Source organism: Mustela nigripes, chromosome 9 (genome assembly GCF_022355385.1).
Source record: "Mustela nigripes isolate SB6536 chromosome 9, MUSNIG.SB6536, whole genome shotgun sequence".
Classification (NCBI taxonomy): Eukaryota; Metazoa; Chordata; class Mammalia; order Carnivora; family Mustelidae; genus Mustela; species Mustela nigripes.
In genome coordinates this window covers 47,806,389-47,826,882 of record NC_081565.1, presented here as the reverse complement: position 1 = coordinate 47,826,882, position 20,494 = coordinate 47,806,389, and the positions used below count along the sequence as shown (strand labels likewise).

The 20,494-nt window shown below is 38.8% G+C and overlaps 1 protein-coding gene across 3 annotated transcripts in view; it reads left to right on the top strand.

Annotated features, from left to right (window-relative positions):
• FOCAD (focadhesin) overlaps positions 1-20,494 on the top strand; it is a 302,980-nt gene that overhangs the window by 180,533 nt on the left and 101,953 nt on the right. For all 3 annotated transcript variants that reach the window (XM_059411566.1, XM_059411567.1, XM_059411568.1), the window contains 3 exons: positions 9,136-9,270; positions 13,436-13,486; positions 14,272-14,355. In XM_059411566.1, coding sequence (XP_059267549.1) covers positions 9,136-9,270; positions 13,436-13,486; positions 14,272-14,355 — 270 coding nt within the window. The remainder of the gene's footprint in view (positions 1-9,135; positions 9,271-13,435; positions 13,487-14,271; positions 14,356-20,494) is intronic.

Sequence of the window (20,494 nt, the reverse complement as noted above, 5' to 3'; positions counted from 1 at the left end):
ATCCGGACAGAATGTAGCAAAACTGAAAAGTGAGCATCCCTTCAGGGAGCTCTTTGTGTCATTCTTTCTGTTCCTGCCAAGAAATCAATGGAGTTTGCATCGGAAGATATTGTTCCCTATGGGGAGGTAGCTGGGGAAGCTGCAGCTTCTCACAAGGGGGAATAAAAAAGAAACTTAAAATCCCTGGCCACTGAGTAGTGAGTCCCTAGGGAGGCTTGATAATCTAGATCAGTCTGTTTAATAAGCGCTTCTCTGTTGTTGCTAGTGTCTGTTGTAGAAGCCCCTTCTATTCAGATACTGGAATTCCCAGTCTGCAGTACAAACTGCCAGTTTTCCAGAAATACAGAGTAGAAAGGTCTCTTTGGAGGTGGTGTGGAGGATGAGATTGCTACTATGAGGGGAGCCTTACCACATCAAGTACAAATATTTCTGATTTACTGAGCCACAGTTGGGAATTTAGATACGGGCTTCTACGTTATTTGCCACGAACAGGACAGAAACTGAGCAACTGTAATAGAAAGTCATTGGGATGACTGTCCTTTCAATTTTAAAGGACTCTTAAAAGGCAACTCAGTATATCTGTTATTTTTCTCTAACACTGCCTTGATCCTAGTCTCGGACATGAAAGGACTGTAAAATTACTTCAATAAACCTGTGCTAGTCATTTTTTTAATACTTATAACCTTTAACCCCATATTATTAGAGTAAGAAAGAGTGTTGTTTTTCTCATTGTTTCTGCCCCATTGATTGTGTCTACTGAAACTCCCTCTTATCCCCCCATTCCTGTATTTTGGTAACAGGAGCATCCTGTTTTTATGAATTGTGTGTGCTGAATTAGCTTAAGAGGAATTCACTGCATGATGATGCCTTGAGTCCTTTAATTGTGAAGGCGGTTTCTTTTACCTTCATTATGAAAAGGGCAAATAAGGCAGTTTTCATTGCCTAAAGGTTTTTTGTTTTTTTTAAAAATAAAGCTTTCCCTCTGTTGGAATAAAGCATCAGGACAAAAGGAGTAGGCTGTTCCCAGGAATTTCTAGAAATAGCTTTTGGAAGTAAAATTAGAAGATTGCTCTCTGTTCTGCTGTGAAGGAACAAAGTCATTCTTATGGCACAAGAATTAGAAGCAAAGGCTTTGATTATTTGGGGATTCGTGATTTTTTCCCATTGGTTATAACAGCAATAGCCATCTTTTACAGTATACGAAGCACGTTTGCATACAATCATCTCAACATTGCCTTTACTGTTAACCTTGTGCTATATAGAGCAGGTGTTGCTACTATTATTTCCGTTTTGCAGCTGGGGAAACAGATTGAAGGAGATTAATGACTTTGCCGGCCTTACTCAGCTACCAAATGGGAGAGTCTGGGATTTTTTACTTCAATCATGTGCTCTTTCAAGTGTACGCTGCCCATGGTTGTCTTAATCTGGGCCATTTAGTGTTGCTGAGATTGTAGGGGAACGGAGACAGGATAAAAGGATCCTTCTCCCTGAGAATCACAAATGGCAATAAAATACACATAATGTAAGCACTTAGAATGGGATGTATTCTCCAAAACTCATGGACAAACTGAGCAACACGTTCTGGGTAATTTGTACATAAATATTCATATGCTATATTGTGCTTAATACCTGGGTGTTCCATCTATTTAATTTAATTCAGATATTCTTGTTTCTTTTGCCCTTACTAGTGAATGATGGATTCAGTCTTGTAGGCTGAGAGTTTCCTCAGACCTTTAAGACGTTATTGCATGGTCTCTGGTTTTGTTAATTTTGAAGTCTGTTATGATTCTAAATTGTTCCTTTGTAGACAGTCTCTCTTTTTTTTTAATATTTAAAAAGATTTTATTTATTTATTTGTCAGAGAGAGAGAGAGTGAGTGAGAATGCGCAAGCAGGGGAAGTGGCAGACAGAGAAGCAGGCCCTCCACTGAGCAAGAAGTCCAGTGTGGGACTCAGTCCCAGGATCCTGGGGTCATGACCTGAGCGGAAGGCAGATGCTTAACCACCTGAGCCACCCTGGCGTCCCAACAGTCTCTGTTTTTTGATAGTCTCTTTTTTTCCCCACTGAGCTTTGAAGATCATCTCTTTGCCTTTGGTGCTAAACAGCAATCTTATAACACATATAAATGTAACCTTATTTTTCTCTTGCTGACAACGTAGAACATTAATGTCTTTCATTGACTTTGGAAATTCTTAGCCACTATTTCCTTAGGTAGTTCTTTTTTTTTCCTGTTCCTTTTTTTTAACCTTTTATTTTGAAATAACTTTAAACCAATAGAAATGTTTCAAAAAATAGTACAGAGTGTCATTATACAGGATGGCATATTATTTAGCAATGAAAAAGCCTACTGATATATATTATGCCATAATGAACCTTAAAAGCAATATGCTTATTGAAAGAGGCCAGTAACAGAAGACCATATATTGTATGAATTCCTTTATAGAAAAGGTCTACAAAAAAACAAAATTATAGAGACATAAAGTAGATTTATGGTTGTCTTGGATTGGGTAGCCTGGGGAAAATGAGTGATGATCAAATTGATTGTGATGATGGTCATGCAACTTTGTATCATTGAAAACCATTGAATTGTATACTTTAGGTGAATTGTATGTGAATTATATCTCCAAAAAGCTATTGTAAAAAAAAAAAAAAAAAAAAAGGAAAGAAAGAAAAAGAAAAGTAGTATAGAGAGTTCTCATGTGTTTTTCACTCTGCTTTCCCTAATGTAACATTTAACTTTCATTACTGTAGCACAGCCATCAAATCTGAGAATTAATGTTAGTATAATGCTATGAGCTAAATTATGGATTTTACTGGGCCTTCATAGTTTTCCCTCTAAAGTCCATTTTCCGTTCCAGGATCCAATCCAGGGTCTCATGTTGCACTGAGTTACCCTGTTACCTAGTTCTTCCCATCTGTGCCACTACCTTAGTCTCCTCTATTTTCCCGATGCTGACCCTTTCAAAGAGACCTGGTTAGGTATTTGGTGAAGTGTCCTTCAATTTGGTGTATATGGTTTTTCCTCATGATTAGGTTGAGCTTAGCTTAGATGTTTTTTGACAGGACTACTCCAGAAGTAGTATTTCTCAGTGTATCATATCAGGAGTACATGGTGTTGATATGTTTTATTACTGGTGCTATTAACCTTCATCACTTGGTTAATGGGTTTCTCCACATCCCATTACTGTTCTTTCTTCTGTAATTATAATTAATCCATTTCTTAGAGGAGTTACCTTGAGACTATCTAGTTGTCCTGATTGTCCTCATACTTTTGCCCACTAATTTTAACATCCACCAACAGATCTTGCCTATGACAATTATTCCTGTGGTGTTTGTCTAATGGTGGTTTTTTTTTCTTTCATTGCTTCTACATTTATCAATAGGATTTTTTCTGTAAGAAAGAGCTGTTCCTTCTTTTTTATTTGCTTATGTATTTATCTATCTCTTTTTGCTTCTGAGGACTTAAGGGTTTTTATTTGTTCATTGGGAACACTTTGAGACTGGCTCCTTTGTCCTTTCAGCAAGTCCACATCCTTTAATGAACACTTCCTTACTTCTGGCACCATAAGATGCTCCAGACTTCAGTTACATTGTTCTTAGTCCAGTCCTGGAGTCATCCACTTCTCCAAGGACCATTCTCAAATGAATCTCCTTTAGGAATTCTTGATAAACATAAGAAAGGCCACCTCTTTTGATACTACCTGACTTGAATTTCTTTTTATATTTTGTAACTCTAATATCTCTGGTCTGTAGTTAGGATAACTTCCTATCTGTTGGGTTAATAATTTCAGTGATTTTTTTTTTATTGTGTCATGTTAGTCACCATAAAATACATCATTAGTTTTTTTTTTTTTTTTAAAGATTTTATTTATTTGTCAGAAAGAGAGAGGGAGAGAGAGCGAGCACAGGCAGACAGAATGGCAGGCAGAGACAGAGGGAGAAGCAGGCTCCCTGCCGAGCAAGGAGCCTGATGTGGGACTTGATCCCAGTACACTGGGGTCCTGACCTGAGCGGAAGGCAGCTGTTCAACCTACTGAGCCACCCAGGCGTCCCTACATCATTAGTTTTTGTTGTAGTGTTCCAAGATTTAAAAAAAAAAAAGAAAACTCAAGTCACAGATTGAGAGGAAAATATTCAAAGTAGATCTATCTGACAAAAGACTTGTATCTGAATAAATAAGTATTTCTTTAAAAAAATAATAATTTCAGTGATTATATTCTTCATTTTTGGAGATCTTATTTGTTTTTTTTCCAGATTTGGTTCTTCTTTTCCATCATGCCATATTCTTTCACTGGTAATTAAAGGCCTTGTCTGAAATCTTTGATTCTGTTTTTTTTTTTTAATTTTTAAATTTTGTTATTAACATATAATGTATTATTAGCCCCAGGGGTACAGGTCTGTGAATTGTCAGGCTTACACATTTCACAGCACTCACCATAGCACATACCTTCCCCAATGTCCATAACCCAACCACCCTCTTCCTACAGAAATCTTTAATTCTTTCACATACTTTTGTATTGCTGCTCTGTTATCTAAAGGTCTGAGATGTTTAGTCCTGATGTTTCTTGTTTTTCTTGATTCTTTCATATTGGACTGTATCATAGTTTTTGAAAAGTTTTTTAACATGAGCTCCTTTTTAGAGGAGCTTATTTTATCTCATTTTTCTCTACAAACCATTTGAGTTATGTGTTATAGGAATATCCTTTGAGAGTGATCCATATGCCCCCTAGCTCACTGCTGTTTTATTATTTTAGTGTCTCAGCCCAGTGATTTTTTAGTCCAACCATTACACTAAGGATTCCATTCTTTTGAGGGTGCTGTTTATTGTGTTTCTGTGGGTTTTTTTTGTTGTTGTTGTTTTGTTTTATTTTTATTATATTTATTTAATTATTTATTTATTTTAAATATTTTTATTTGATGGAGAGAGATCACAAGTAGGCAGAGAGGCAGGCAGAGGTGGGGAGAAGCAGGTTCCCCGCCGAGCAGAGAGCCCGATGCGGGGCTCAATCCCAGGACCCTGGGATCATGACCTGAGCCAAAGGTGGAGACTTTGACCCACTGAGCCACCCAGGCACCCCTGTTGTTGTTGTTTTAAAGATTTTATTTATTTTATTTCAGAGAGAGAAGGAGAGAGAGCACACACAAGTGGAAGGAGAAGGAGAGGAAGAGAGAGTCTTAAGCAGACTCCCCACTGAGCACAGAGCCCTTTGGGGGGCTTGATCTCATGACCCTGAGATCATGACCCTGAGATCACTACCTGAGCTGAAACCAAGAATTGGGTACTTAACCAGCTGTGCCACCCGGGCACCCCAAGGGTGCTGGTTTTATGTTAGGGTCTCAGTTGCAACTCCCTGCCTTCTGTAGGTCTACGGGTGGTATCTCATCTTTCCTTGTGGACACTGAAACACAAGCTATTAGGTTATGGAAACTGACAACTTTCTTACAGTCACTCAGTGTGGCTGTTTGCCTCTTTGTTTCTAGCACGGGTAATTAACACCATCACCCTCTCCCCATGCTCCCACCCCTACCTTTTTTCCTTTCCAGCTCAGCTTTATAGAGCAGAATTTCCTTCTTTATCAGTCACTTCAGCTATGGTCCATCACATTCCTAGACAACAAGTTGACAACTTGTTTTCTGAAAACAGACAAGTGATTGGGCAATGAAGAGCAGAGGCAGAACGAGCCAGTAAAGGTCAGGACCATGAGCCTGACTAATCTGATATCATTCAGTAGATTGTAGGGGTCACAAGGGTAGTGGATCAGATCCCCAGGGTTCCAGGAGGTGGATATATCAACTCAAGGAGCCCTCAGGGCCAGGAGATCTCTGCAATGTAGTATCAAGAATAGCCCAGGGTTGGGAAGGTCAGGGAAAGCAGCCAGCCTTCTTTACTAGAGGCCTCCCTGCTTCTATTTATGGGGACAAGCCTGGGTTTACAGGTATTCCCCGCACGTGTACCTTGCGTCCATGTAAGGCCACACTTCCTGGCTGCGGTTCTGAAATACTGTCTCCTAGTCTATATGTATAGTACCATTTTGGGCCTTTGCTTTCAAATTTTCTAGAAAGAAGACTTTTTACAAGAAGTTCTGTGAACCCTTGAATAAACTTGAAGGCCGTAGCCTTCCTGCCCACCCACCCCCCACCAAAAGGGCAAGGCAAGGCCTTTTTTGTACTTGTGTCGTTGATGGCCAGACATCCTCTTCGTTGATCTGCAGAGTACATCAGAGCATTTGTGAGGCCATACCTCCTCGTGATATTTTGATTTCTAGAAATACTTGAACAACAAAGCTATTGTTGACCAACCTCACATCTGAATTGTAGTACTTTTCTTTTCCTTTTTTGGTGCCAAAGCCTGGGAAGTACTTTTCTTTTCCTTGCAGGGTATTCCTCTCTGAATGTCTTTTCACCAACTCACATTAGACATACATCAAATGGAGCTCATCATCCCTGGTTCCATCTCCTACAAATGTGCTTCTTTGTCCAGTTTTCCCCCTTTTTTTTTTAAAAGATTTTATTTATTTATTTGACACAGAGAGAGCATAAGCTGGGGGGAGCAGCAGAGGGAGAAGCAGACTCCCTGCTGAACAGAGAACTCGATCCCAGAACCCTGAGATTAATACCTGAGCCAAAGGCAGAGGCTTTACTCAGCCACCCAGGTGCCCCTCCCTCCTTTTTAAAATGTTACTTTTTATTCACCTTGGCACTAGTTGCAAAATCTTTCTCTTCCCAATTCGTTCTCCAGGTTCTTTTAATTCTTTCATTCACCATCTCCGATTTAGCATTCCTCAGGTTCTGTATGAAGAGTAGTTGATCTGTACTGATGATCTGTCATATACTTATTACCATGCTAGGTGAGTGGGGAGGGAGAACTACGAGACACGATCATTATCTTCAAAGAACTTAATATCTACTTGAGGAGACAACTTACGTTCAAGAAAATGGTGAATAGTACTAGACAGTATATAATGAAATGCTAAGTTGGGTGGTGCAGAGTTCTAAGTGTTAGACGGCTGAGAAAAGAAAGGGATAAAAGGAGGGCTTGAACTGTAAGAGAAGGCTTAACTGTGGAATTGGGATTTGAACTGGGTCTTGAAACCCCCTCAGCTGGAATCGGATGGGCATTTAAAGTGAAGAAAAAGCACAATTAACACGCTGAGCATGAGAATTGGGGAAAATGTTAGAGGCTCTGTATATGTTGGGGGCCAGTGAGAAATAGGAATTCGCAGGGTTGGGTGGCTTCTTTGACTTTGGCTCTAAGACCACCAGAAGATTCTTTCAAAAGTGGCATTTTAATTTTGATGTTCCCCAGCTCAGAAACTGCTAGAAGCTTCCTTTTCTTTTTTGATTCTGATTCAAACTTGTTTTAGGATCCTAGGTCCTCCCTGATCTGCCAGCCTTCCCTCACTGGTACTTTGCACACCAGTTTTGTGCCTATAATACACTTTCTTTGTGTTTCGACTTATGCTTTCCATTCGTTCAGAAGTGTCTGCTGGATTTGTCTATTCCTCCTTCCGGTCCCCTTGAGGTTTCCTGGCCCTGGATATCCTCTCTGATGACCCCCACCCCCAGAGAGCGCTTTATACCCTACTTCCTCCTGAAACTCTTTTCTGTTGACAACAGTTTTAAATCTAATCATCTCTTTGGTTTCCTGATGATTTAGAATTATGTACATTCTCTTCAGTAGGTGCTAAATTCTTTGAGATGTTAGATTATGTTTTATATTCCATTGTTCCTCTTAGTACTTTATGCTACACTGGGCAGATACCCCATGTTGAATTGAGAGTTTTGAAAGAATTAGTTTATCTTTTGATGGCAAATAGTGATGATTTTTAGTATTAAGGCTGCTTTGTATAAATGTGCCTGCTGACATGACTATCACACAGTATTCTCCCTAGTAAATGTGAATTCACCCCAAATTTGCAGGGGGTCCCAAGCCGAAGAACATTTTTCTCCTGTTTCGCAAAAAGAGAAAATAAGAGTAAAAGCATCAAATCCATGTGTTCTGAGAAACTCCTTCTGTGGTCCCTCTTTAAGCTTCTTAATCTGTGTCCTTAGGTATATATTATTCATTTATCTTTGATATCTTTTCACTTACTACCTTATGTAGTTTTTCCTAAATAATTTATGTTTGTAGATAGAGATAAATTGTGTGTGTGAATTGATGCTTAAGAGAAGAGGTGGGAATATTTTAGAAAGATTGAGCCTTGTTAAACTCTATCTAATTGATCTATGTTGGCACTCTTCTTGCCTGGAGTTTAAAGTTTTAATAAAATATTTCTAAGTGAAGAAATCGTCTGTTGTAGTTGCAGTTGAACTTGAGAAGACACTTGAATCTCCAGAAAACAAGATAGTGAAATGAACTAAGAGCACTTGGTTTAGAAAATTGGATCAAGTTAAAAATAACAATTTTGTTGGGGTGTCATTTTCTTTTATTCTTTAACCCCTCTTAAAGAATCTGAAGTGACTTTTAAAGCAAAGTTTTAAAGTATTTTGTTTATTAGGTTAGTTAATTAGTTGGTTAGTAAGATCTTTGCCCAACATAAGGCTTGAACTTACGACCACCGAGATCAAGAGTCGCTTACTCTACCAGCTGGGCAGGCCAGGTGCTTAAATTATTATTTTAAATAATAGAGCTATTCTCCTGCCTCCTTTAAATGTTTGTAAGATGATTTGAATATGTTCGATTTATATATTGAACATCTCAATTTTCTGAGTGCTGATGCAGTTTCAGCAGGGCTGAAAAACGACAAAAGCTGCAGATACTTGCCTTTAGAAACGCTCTAACATTATCTTACCCTTCTTTGTTTCGAATAGTTCTTCAGCAGCACGCATAGCTAACCCCACCTGTGGATGTGTGTGCTGGCATGCATGCCCCGGTCCGCCTGGGAGAGTTTTACTTCCTTGGTTAGCAAAGTTAGCAAAAGAAACGGTCCTGAGAGTCAGGCTGGATCATCTTCAACCACAGTTTATATTGGTTTAAATCGTTTCTTTTGAGGAGTGATACCTTATCAAGTCTTAACTCCTGGGAATGTTCTTGTTCTTTGCTGGTTTCCTTATAATGAGAGATAGTACTCTGTGCTAATGGCCTCCTATCAACTGGGGTTTTGTGAGGCATTGACTCTTTCCTTTGCTTCACAGGTCGTTTGCATTCGCTCCACTTGGAACGCACTGTCCCCGAAGCTCAGCTGCGACACGAGACCTCTCATTCTGAAGACCCTCAGTGAACTGTTTTCTCTCGTTCCTTCCTTAACCGTCAACACGGCTGAATATGAGGTACGAGTTTGGAGGCCAATACGTTTTCTCTCTTCACATTGGAAAGACATGGGCTTCATAATAACTTCGGGAAAAAGATATTCATAGTCTTTGTTTGCCAAAAATCCTTTAACACTTTTTGTTCCTTAGAACATGATATCTTTATGGACTGCTGGCATAGGAGTCCTTATCAATTCTGTGTCTCTGGGGTTTATTTACATAAAGGAGACCACGTTTTTATTATGAGAAGAGAGCCAAGATGTTAAAAAGTCAGGATGTAATAAATAAAATAAAATAAAAAGTCAGTGTGTTAAAAATAGGGTTTCTAAAATAATGGAATTCCTGAGGCCAAAAGTTTAAATGCATTTTATTAGTGCTTAAAAAAAAAAAAGTCACAAAGACTTTAATAAGGCAGGGCAGTCTCCCATAGTATAAACATACTGTCATTTGTGTTTTGCTTCTAGGTTTCCCATGAAGATTTGATTTTTACACATTAGTTCACATTTCCTATATACATCTGTACGATGAGGATGATTGTAAAATCAGACTACCTTAGGAGAGGAAAATGACTTTATGAGCTGCTTGGTTTTGTCATTGCGGTGAACTCAAAGCTTGGGTGGAAGATCCACGTGTTCTGTTTAACATGTTCCGTATTCTCTCTTCCTGAAATGAGCAAAATGAGAGGGTGGTTAATTCATTTACGTCTCCACTTCTGTAGCCACATTCCCACTCATGCTTCCCTTTTTCTCCTTTTCCATTAAAGCCCAGCAATTGATTTTCACTTGAAATCTTCGTGAGCTTTAAGTTTGATTTAGTGTTTCGCAGACTTTGATAAACTGCCTCCCCCAGAAGAATCCAATAGTGGTCCCTTCCATGGTTTAGATTATGTGATAAGGCAGGATTATAAGATAATATGTCTTTTAATCATTCTTAATGCTGCACAGCAAATAAAATAAAATTTGTCCTTCCTGAAAATACAGTTCCCTGCAGGGGGCCTGGCACATAACATACAGTCAGTAGGTAGTTACTCAGTGAATGATTGAACCAATAGAGGATGAGTTTATTCTCAGATTTGGGCTATTGTTTTAGGGTATTAAAAAAAATCAATATAAGACTCCTATAGGATATAGTTCACCAAAAGTCTTCTTTATGGAGACTATTATGATACATACACTCACATTGTCCGAAAGTGTCCTGGGCTACTGATAAAGAGCTAAGACTAAAAGCCAAAGGGAGAACATGTTGTGTTTATCTATTTTCTGTTTTCAAGGACTGAACTCATATACCTTTGCATTGCTTGTACTTTGAGTTACTCAGATTTTATTACAGGTTAATTTATGAACTGGTTTTTGTGTTGCTTTCTAATGTCTGCTACTAATGGCTGTAAAAATTTGTGTGTATGTATGTATGTGTAAGGGACTCTTGTTTTTTTTTTTTTCTTCTTCAAATTTACATTCTTTTTCACCAGTGTCTTATTTTGGTTTCTCTTCATGCTCATGTTAATACTAAGGTTCTTCTGTTGTTCAGTGAGCTAGATGGCTATGGAGCCATTCTGGCCATCAGATTCCTCCCAGTAAGGGAGAGCCCTTCAGTAACCATAGTCCACTTGGAAGCAGAAGTCATGAAATGCGGTGACCCCGTCCATCTGTCTTGCACTGTCTGTCTGGCTCTGTCTCTTCCTGTTCCTGTCTTTCCCCTTATCTCCTCCTCTCTCACCCCCAGTCCTTTCCTTGTTCCCTCCTTCTTCTCTCCCTCCATGTGTGTATTTAAACAAAGCATTCTCTGTTAACTGCTTAGAGTTTGGATGTAATTTCCCCCCCAAATTTCTGAGGTCATTGTTTTCCCCAGTTACTCAGGGTCTTGTGTTTGCCTAACACGGAGTCCAGCCTCTCTATACCTAACCAGGCAGGCCTTTTAGAATCTGGCCTCGCTCTGTGGTTCTGCCTCCTTCCCTCCAGGAAAACTAAACCGCTTGGAATGTGTTTTTTCTACCTCTAAACTTTTCTGTTTCTTTTCCTCTGTGTATTTCTTCTTTCTGCCAGAATTGCTTTTTTTTTTTTTTAAATCCCTAGTTTTAAAATCTATTTAAAGAATAAATAATTGGTTTAATTCATCCCTATTTTTGCAAACTTTTGTGCAAGCGGGGGTCTATTGCTATAGGCTTGACTTTTTTTTTTTATATCTGTACTGTCTTAAGAATACTTATTTCTGTTTTATAATACAGGTATATGTATGTATATTATTTTCCCTTTTAAACTATAGGCTTGTGGCAAATAGATAGCATGTTTCAATTCGTGTATTTTCTGAATGGCTTTGCTAAGTGCTTGTACATCCATTCATTGACTCAGAATATATTTCGTAAAACTGTCCTAGGCTTTTTAAATACTAACACATAATAAATATTCTTAAGAGCCTATTATATTCCCAGCACTCTTCTCATTACATTGTACTATTTTGTTCTAGTATCTCATAGGAAGGTATTATTTTCATTTTAGAGCTAAGGAATCTGAGGTTTTGAGAGGTACATCCATTCATTAAATATTTATTGAGTACCTACTACATGCCAGATTAGGAGCCTGAATATCATTGTAGTTTCTAAACAAAGGCTGGTGTCTAAGTCCAGGACATTTAGCTCCATAGCCTCTGTTTTCCCATTACACCGTATTGTCAGTCCTTGCCTCCAAAAGCTCAAAAGGTGGCAGAAGAGTTGCACATAAGCAATAATAATTTCAATAATATTTTTAAAAAAATATTTTATTTATTTATTTGACAGACAGAGATCACAAGTAGGCAGAGAGGCAGGCAGAGAGAGAGAGGATGAAGCAGGCTCCCTGCTGAGCAGAGAGCCCAATGTGGGGCTCGATCCCAGGACCCTGGTATCACGACCTGAGCTGAAAGCAGAGGCTTTAACCCACTGAGCCACCCAGGTGCCCTGTGATTTCAATAGTATTTGATGAGTACACTTAATCAGAGGGGTATGAGAGTATGGTGGTAGAAGTGACAAGGATTCTAAAAGGAGTCGAATGAAACCTTACTTAGTTGGTGCTATTAGATTAGGTTCTTTTTTTTTTTTTTTTTAAGATTTTATTTATTTAATCGGCAGACAGAGATCACAAGTAGGCAGAGAGGTAGGTGGGGGGTAGGGGGGAGGAAGTAGGCTCCCTGCCGAGCAGAGAACCTGATATGGGGCTCGATCTCAGGACCCTGGGATCATGATCTGAGCTGAAGGCAGAGGCTTTAACCCACTGAGCCACCCAGGTGCCCCTAGACTAGTTTCTTAAAGAATTTAAAAAAATGTTGCGTCTCACTGAAGTCTAAGAAATAGAGTACACAAATTCAAGCAGGTATAGGAGAGCCTTCTATGACTGAGAAGGGCAAGAAGTTAGATGTGATTGAAATGAAGACTACTTTGAACCAATGTTGGAAGATAAGTGGCTTTTTAAGCTCATTACTTATTAAGTATCTGTCATTTGAGGAACTGGGCTTTATGCCCTTTATTTTTCTGGGCTTTATGGTCCAGGCTTTTGAAATGAAAAAAACAGTCACTGTTCTAAAATGTGTAAATCTAGTAGGGAGTTAACCACATGCACTTATAATCATACTGGATGCTAGAGTGTGCCATGGGCCGTATGGCCAGTTGGTGAAGGGAGAATTCTTTCCTGGGTAGAGGATCAGAAACAGTGGCACAAAAGAGGGGAGTGAAATTTGTACTAGGTAGGACTTGAGAGGTCAGCCAAAAAATGGTTAGGTTTCTTTTCTCTCTCTTTCTTTCTTTCTAAAAGATATTATTTATTTATTTGACTCACACAGAGATCACAAGTAGGCAGAGAGGCAGGCAGAGAGAGAGGGGGAAGCAGGCTCCCTGCTGAGCAGAGAGCCTGATGTGGGGCTCAATCCCAGGACCCTGGGATCATGACCCAAGCTGAAGGCAGAGGCTTTAACCCACTGAGCCACCCAGGCGCCCGGGTTTCTAAATTTAATAATATTAGCATACTGTGTTTAAGATGTCCATGTATTTCCATGATGCATCTCTTTCTATTTTCATATCATGAATGATGGCTAAATATAGATTAAGTCAATCACTAGTGGTATAATTTTGAGTTAATTTTCACTGTTTTCTACTTTGGATTGTTCCCAGTTTTGTCTTCATCTTAGCAATTTATTGTGATGTTTATTGATTTTTCAGAATTTTAAAGTTCAAGTCCTCAGCTTCCTCTGGACCCACACTCAAAACAAGGTACTATCACAAGGGTGTCAGTGAAACAGAACTAAGTTGAGAAAGAACTGTGAAATAAGACTCTAGGAGTAAGAAATAGAACTAACTTGAAATGATGGCTTTGTGATCTTTAAAGAATTAGGACGTTAATGAGTTTAGGTTTTAGAAATTCTTCTCAGATTATGGTGATTAGTTCATTTTTGTCATGAAGTGCACTTTATTACTTTGTTACTTTGTGAAGCTGACAGATGTGGAGAGACTGCTGTTGTTGTCTCATTTTATTTTTAGAAGGCCCTTCCCCTTTCCTACTTTGCCCCTCCCCTACCAACGAGCGCATCAAGCTAACAGAAAGTTCAGTACTTTTCTTTAGATATGGCTTCCAATGAAGGAGGACAGAGAAGAGGGTGTCTGTCAGTGATACTAGACTCAAGAATGTAAGAGCTGAGATTCCCAAGGGCTAATTTTCCTGGTTAGTAGCTAGAGAATCAGAGCCTAATTCCAACCTAGCAGACTCCGTTTCCTCATAGTACTTTCAGTCAACCCTACTATGTCATGGGGACCTGGTGATTTTGAGTTACGTTCTGTTTAACGTCCAAACTAGGATAAAAATTGAGTGCTTCTGATTTCCCTACCCACTACGGTTTTCTGTTTTTAGTTGTGACACAGTAAGCAAGACCTGAGTATCATTTGCAAAGCACTGACTCTGGAACTTCGAGGTTGGTGCAGGATGGATTGTCTTCCTTCTTCCAGAGTTGATGTGTAATGTCTGTTGTTTCTTTTGTTTGTCTTACTGATACCCCATCTAGGACCCAGTTGTAGCCAATGCTGCGTATAAATCTCTGTCACACTTCAGTGCGGGAGAGCACACCATTCTTCATCTGCCTGAAGAGGTAGGCCTTTCTGCTTTCTCGCTCCGTTTTATAACTCCATTCGTATCTCCTCTCTTAGAAGGTTTTTGCCTGATGGATGTAATTCTAAATATGTGGTCTATAAGAGATAAGAACTTGTATTTATTGCTTGTTTTTTTTTTTGTTTTGTTTTTGTTTTTTTAAAGATTTTATTTATTTGAGAGAGAGACAGTGAGAGAGAACATGAGAGGGGAGAGGGTCAGAGGGAGCAGACTCCCCGTGGAGCAGGGAGCCCAATGCGGGCCTCGATCCCAGGACTCTGGGATCATGACCTGAGCTGAAGGCAGTCTCTTAACCAACTGAGCCACCCAGGTGCTCTATTTATTGCGTGTTTAGCCTGTAAAAGACCACAGCGGTCTTAGACCTCACAGATAATGAATTTAAATCTCGTTGAGGCCAATGTGAACCACCTGTGGTGCCCCCGAAATCTCTGCAGGTGACTGGGTATAGGACTGCATGCCTGGGCCCCCAGCTTATTGTTCCAGAACATCTGTGTCCCCATAGCAACTGTTTTGCCCAGTTGGTGTTCCATCTCGGACTTTAAATCCAAGCATGGCCTGCATCCGCTAAGGTTTGTGCAACCTGGGCAGCCAAAGATCCTTATTTCTGGTACAAAATTGAGATGCCACGTCAAAACAAACAAACAAACAAAAAAACCCACAAAACTTAGTTTAGTGTGAAAAGCCCCAGGGAACTAGATGAGGAAAGTATCACTCTTTTGGGGTTAACGTGTTATGTGACACTGCCTTGGCTTTTAGACTAAAAACATACAGCCTTTTCTAATATCTCCTGAACATAGCCGGCTTTAAATTATTCAGTTATGTTAAGGAGCTAAGTGTATATTTCACATTTCTATTGCTGTTAATTAAAATGCAGAGAAATGTTTATCAAGTGTCTCTAGAGTTTAAGGCAGGCCTTGTGTTAAGAGAAGTTATGTGAAATGTTATCCAGAGTCTGTCCTTAGGTCAAATGGCCTAAGAAGTTTTGATATAAATTTCTTGGTTCCCTAAGGCGTTAAAATGGATTGAGTTTTTCTTTGGAATTGAGTTTACGCTGAGGTTAGATGCCAGTAGGAACAAGGCAGACTTGTGTTGATTGGCTTGAATTGGAGGGACCTATAAAAGGCTCTTGTGAAACCAAATCCTAAGGCAGGATTTCCCATGTTGAGGATGCAAACATAGATTGGCCAGCTTGTCTTGTGGTCATCACAAATGGGAAGACTTATGGAGACTTGTTCTGTGGCTCATAAAATTAAAAAAGATGGGACCTCAGACTGAGCTATGGTGACTAGCAATACTCAAACCATCTTTAAAAAAAAAAAAAAGGAAAAAGAAAAAGGGAACAAAAGCTACCTGTAAATTTTGTAGGCAAATTGCCAGTAAATTGGCTACAACATCTGTAAAGATACCTTTTATTCTTATTATTTTAATGATCATTTGCTAAGTTAGATCATGGCATAATAATTACCTTTACTTTTAGCTATTATTCATAAAATATGCCAGCTGGAGTACTAGGTTTCATTAGATAACTCCCACATATTCTTGACTGTTTACTTTCTATCTCTTTACATATTGGAATGTTGATATCTGTTCCTACTTTGGCCTTCTATTCAGTTCCTGGTTGTGCTTTTTAGAGTTTATGCTCAGATAAGCGAGCATAAACTTCTGAGCATAAACTTCTGCTCAGTGAGATATTAGATACTTTCTTAATCTAATTTTTCAATATTCTCTGATCCACTGAGGATCCATAAATAGCTCTTTTATACCTTCCAATGTAAAGGGTGGTGATAGTGTTGGGTTTCTAGATATGCTTGGGTTTTTACCTTTAGAGTACGAAGAACTGTAAAGGAAATTTCTAAAATTTATCCTTTTTTTTTTTTTTTTGCCACTCTTCTCAGCCTTTATTTTACCCTTACCCCCGTAAGGGATTCAGCTTATTCCCCAGAGTAACAGTGGTTCACTATAGTGGATATTCTTAACTAGGTTTAAGAGGAGGAGACATAAGTGATTTAAAAGAGTTCATCTTTGACCTCCAGTTTCTGGTGTAGACAGCCTGCCTCCTCATGGAGAGTTACTGCTTCTAAGACTGCACAATGCATTCTTCTTCTTTTTACTGATGACTGAGTTTCCCTTTGCTGTTTGAATACCCAAGAACTAAAAAGTCCAAGAAAATGGTCAGTGTGTTCATATTCCAAACAAGCTCCCCAAAGCTAAGGATACAACTGAGTCAGGTCCCCACCTCCGTCTGGTAGTTGATAGTAAGGTGAAACTGAGGCTCATCTTCTCTAAAATCATATTTTCAATGATTTGAAGGTCCCTGCCAGGTAGGGTCTTCTACAGTGTAACAACCAACGCTCTTCCTTGTTGTCAGAGATGACTCACTCTGCACCAAGGCTCACTTACAAAACTGAAGCCTTCCTCTGGACCTTTCCCGTGAAAGTACATCCACATTCTCTCAGTTTCTGGAAACTTGTGAGATAATCTTTTAAATGAGAGTGCTGTGAATTTCAAATAGGAAGAAATTACAGAAAGATCCATTGTATCCTGATCAACATAGCTACTTTTGTAGATAACTCAGCTACTTTGTAAGTACTAGATCTCTTTACATTTACTAAAGATAGACTTCTTATTGACTGATGCATCAATTTAAGCTGTGAAACTTGTTGAAAGTTCACAGGTTGATAGAACAAAAGGTATTAGGGGAGTGGCAGACATCAGTTAGGGTTGAATGAAACATTGTAGGTAAGGCAGGATGGAAAATGTCAGTGATTAGTAGAGCTGAATAAGACACCATGTGAATTAGGCAATTTGAATATCAAATTCATTAGCTCATATTTCTTGTCATTGGTTTGTTATTAGGAAGTTTTGTGGGATTATTAATTATAGACCCTTCATACTTGGATCAGTTTAGCAATTATTTATTGGACATACACTAAGTAGTAGACCATTTTATAATCTGGGAATGTTGAATGAATCCATATGTTTTGTTGGGTAAAGTGTCATTGTTAATCACTTGAAATATGCAAATCTAAAGTTGGTCAAAAAGTTTCAGGGAGCTTTTTTGAGGACTTGTTGATCCCAATGTTAAGAAATGGACACAGATGATTTTCTCTTTTAGTTTGTATTTTTTTGTTGTGCTCAGCTATTTATCCTTCTCTTCTGTCTTCTTTAATGTGCCCCCAATCGAATAAAACAGAACAAACAAAAACAAACAAAATGCAGAGAATTGTTATTCTGGTAAAACAATCAGTAATGGATGAACCTTTAGGTGGAAGATTGATTCTTGTCTCTGACTTGGGTTCATTAAAAATATATTTAGTTGTTTAAAAATTAAACTTTTTATTTTAGAAATCTTAAGATAGATTGTGTTATTGATTTCTGGAGTTAATTTTAGATGTGAGGAATATAAAAGAATTCATTATGCATCCTGGGTTGGTATTAATATGATATAACCTGTTTGGCTTTGATTTAAGTGAATGTCACTGCATTCATCAGAAGCTGTTTCTCTTTTTAAATAAATTTATGTGGATACTTGACGTGTTCTAAATAAAATACTGTGTTTATGCACAAACTCCTGGGTTTTCATAGGTTATACTCTAGGAAAGGTGGTTGAAAGATTACGTGGCTCAGGACCCTTAGAGGAGGCATTTTATAGGATAAGCTTTCCAATATTCAATTTGAAGCTGATTCTAAAAGTAATTAATCATTTTATATTTGGCTCTCCACTTAAGTTTTTTCAACAAAGCTTAGCTATAATTGGAAGGGTGTATTTGTGTGTGTGCCTGTGTGAGAATTATGTACGTGGTTTTCTGGATGTTTTAGTAGCTAATGTAATCTACCAAAATGTTAAAATTTTACAGGTATTTTTATGTGACTTCTTTTGATTTTTTTCTTAGTTATATGTATATTCCTCTTACTCAGTCATTACACACAAAGCAAGGGAAAAGCCTAGCACAGAGAAGCTGGAATAAGTACTTCTTTAAGAGGTGAGCAGAGAAAGGGAAAGGTAATGAAACCAAAGTCCAACAGTAAGTGCTAATACGTTCAGGAGAATTAACTCGCCTTTGAAGACACAAATCATACTATTATAAGTCGGCAGACTATATCAGCTATTCTGAAATTACAGTACATCTGTAGTTTCTTTGTTAAAATATATGCATATGTGAGATGCAGACATATGCTCTTTTCCACATGGCAGATAAATTAATATAGGCATCCAGTTATGTGAATGTAAAATTAGACAACATAAGATAGATGAGTGGATCGTTATTTTTTATTTCCAACCTAGTAGGTCTTTCTTTAGCATTTCTAAGAAATATTGCTGGCTTGGGTGCTATGACTCATTTTAAGTAATTTAGTTTGACCGAACAGAAAGACTGGTAGGCTAGAATATGTGTAAAAATAATCTTATCCCTTTTACATTAAATAATTCTGGAATCGGAAGCATTTGGTCATTTGCCATAGTTCCTCCAGTTAAGATCCCTCCGAAGGTGGTGATAGCTTCCGGCTTCTGCCACCCCCTCCTCCCGTTTCCTCTACCACCTCCTCTTTATAACACGGCTGCCTTCCCCCTTCCTGCCAACCTTCCTCCTTCCCTTCTTCTGTTCTTATTCAGCGGCTTTATTAAGCTATAATTCTCATTCCATTTAATTCACCCATTTAAAGTGTACAATTCAGTGAGTTTTTGGTATAGTCAAAGAACTGTGCAACTAATCACAGAGCAACCACAATCTAGTTGTAAAATTTTACCAGTAGTCAATCCCCATCACCCCTTTCCCCTCCTGCAGCCCTAAGCAACTGTGTCACCTACCTTCTGTCGCTAAATTTACCTAACCCGAACCTTTCCTATAATGAAATCACATAGTATGTGGTCTTTTGTGACTGGCTTCCTTCATTTAGCATAATGATTTCAAGGTGCGTTCATCTCTGGCGCATATCTGTATGCACACCTTTGACTGAATAATATTCCATTGTGTAGATAAGACCACATGTAGTTTATGTATTTATCAGATCATGGACCTTTGAGTTGCTTCCCTTTGGGGGCTATTATGAATAATGCATTCACACGCATGCAAGTTTCTGTGTGATTGTACCTTTTCATTTCTCTCGGTTGCATACCTAGGAGTGAAATTGCTGGACCATGTGGAAACTCTTGAACTTTTTGAGAAACTGCCATGCTGTTTCCCAAAGGGGCTGCACCATTTTATATTCCTACCAGCAAAGTAGGACGGTTCTGATTTCTCTATATCCTCCCCATCCTTCTGAGTTTTCCTGGTAATTTACATGTTTACCTCTGTCTTCCAACTCCCCAGATCTCCTGCCATTTGTGCATGGGGTGTACGTCAGAGCTTCCCGGCACTTTGATACGCTGGTGTGGTAGCTGCGTTACCCATGTAGTATCGGGCTGTAAACATTGTTGTCTGTTTCCCCCTGTCTGCTGTTCAAATGTTATTTTCAGTTTGTACTATGATGTATAAAAAGGAAGTAAGGCAGACAGACCCAGGACCACCTCCTTTTATGAATCATCGTAGGCAGCTGGGACTGGTTAAGATTTCTAAGATAACTCCCGATGGAACAAAACCTGGCCAATTCAAAGTATGGGCACAGGCAAGAGGCACTTTGAAAATCCCTGCTTGTGAGAGCTGAAAGGGTTGCAAATGCACCCAAGTTTCTCCAGGAACCAGTGACACCCACAAATGCTGTCATGCCCTATGCAGAGCACACATTATTGTTATCTCTGTAATTATGGCTGGCTCTGTCCTCTGAGAATTAGGTACTCAATATTGAATCAGAATTAAATTGTGTCTTGGAAAGTGCTAGGGTAGTCAGGTTGCTTTTATTCCTTCACTAGTGAAGAGAACACTAGTTATGGTTGAAAGGCTTCATTGGAGTTGAGGTTATTATACTTAAGAGAAGCATTTCCTCTCTGTTTTCTTTTATCCCCCTGCAAGAATCCTGACTCAGTGCAGTTCCTAAATGGAACAGTGCTTTGGGGACCTATGAAGAAGGCAGTCTGCAGGAATTGTTAATTATTTCTAAAAATAACTCCGGGAGACAGGCTAATGGTAATGACTGGGTTCTGGCACTTTATGGTTATAGCAACCACTTTTATATATTTTGAT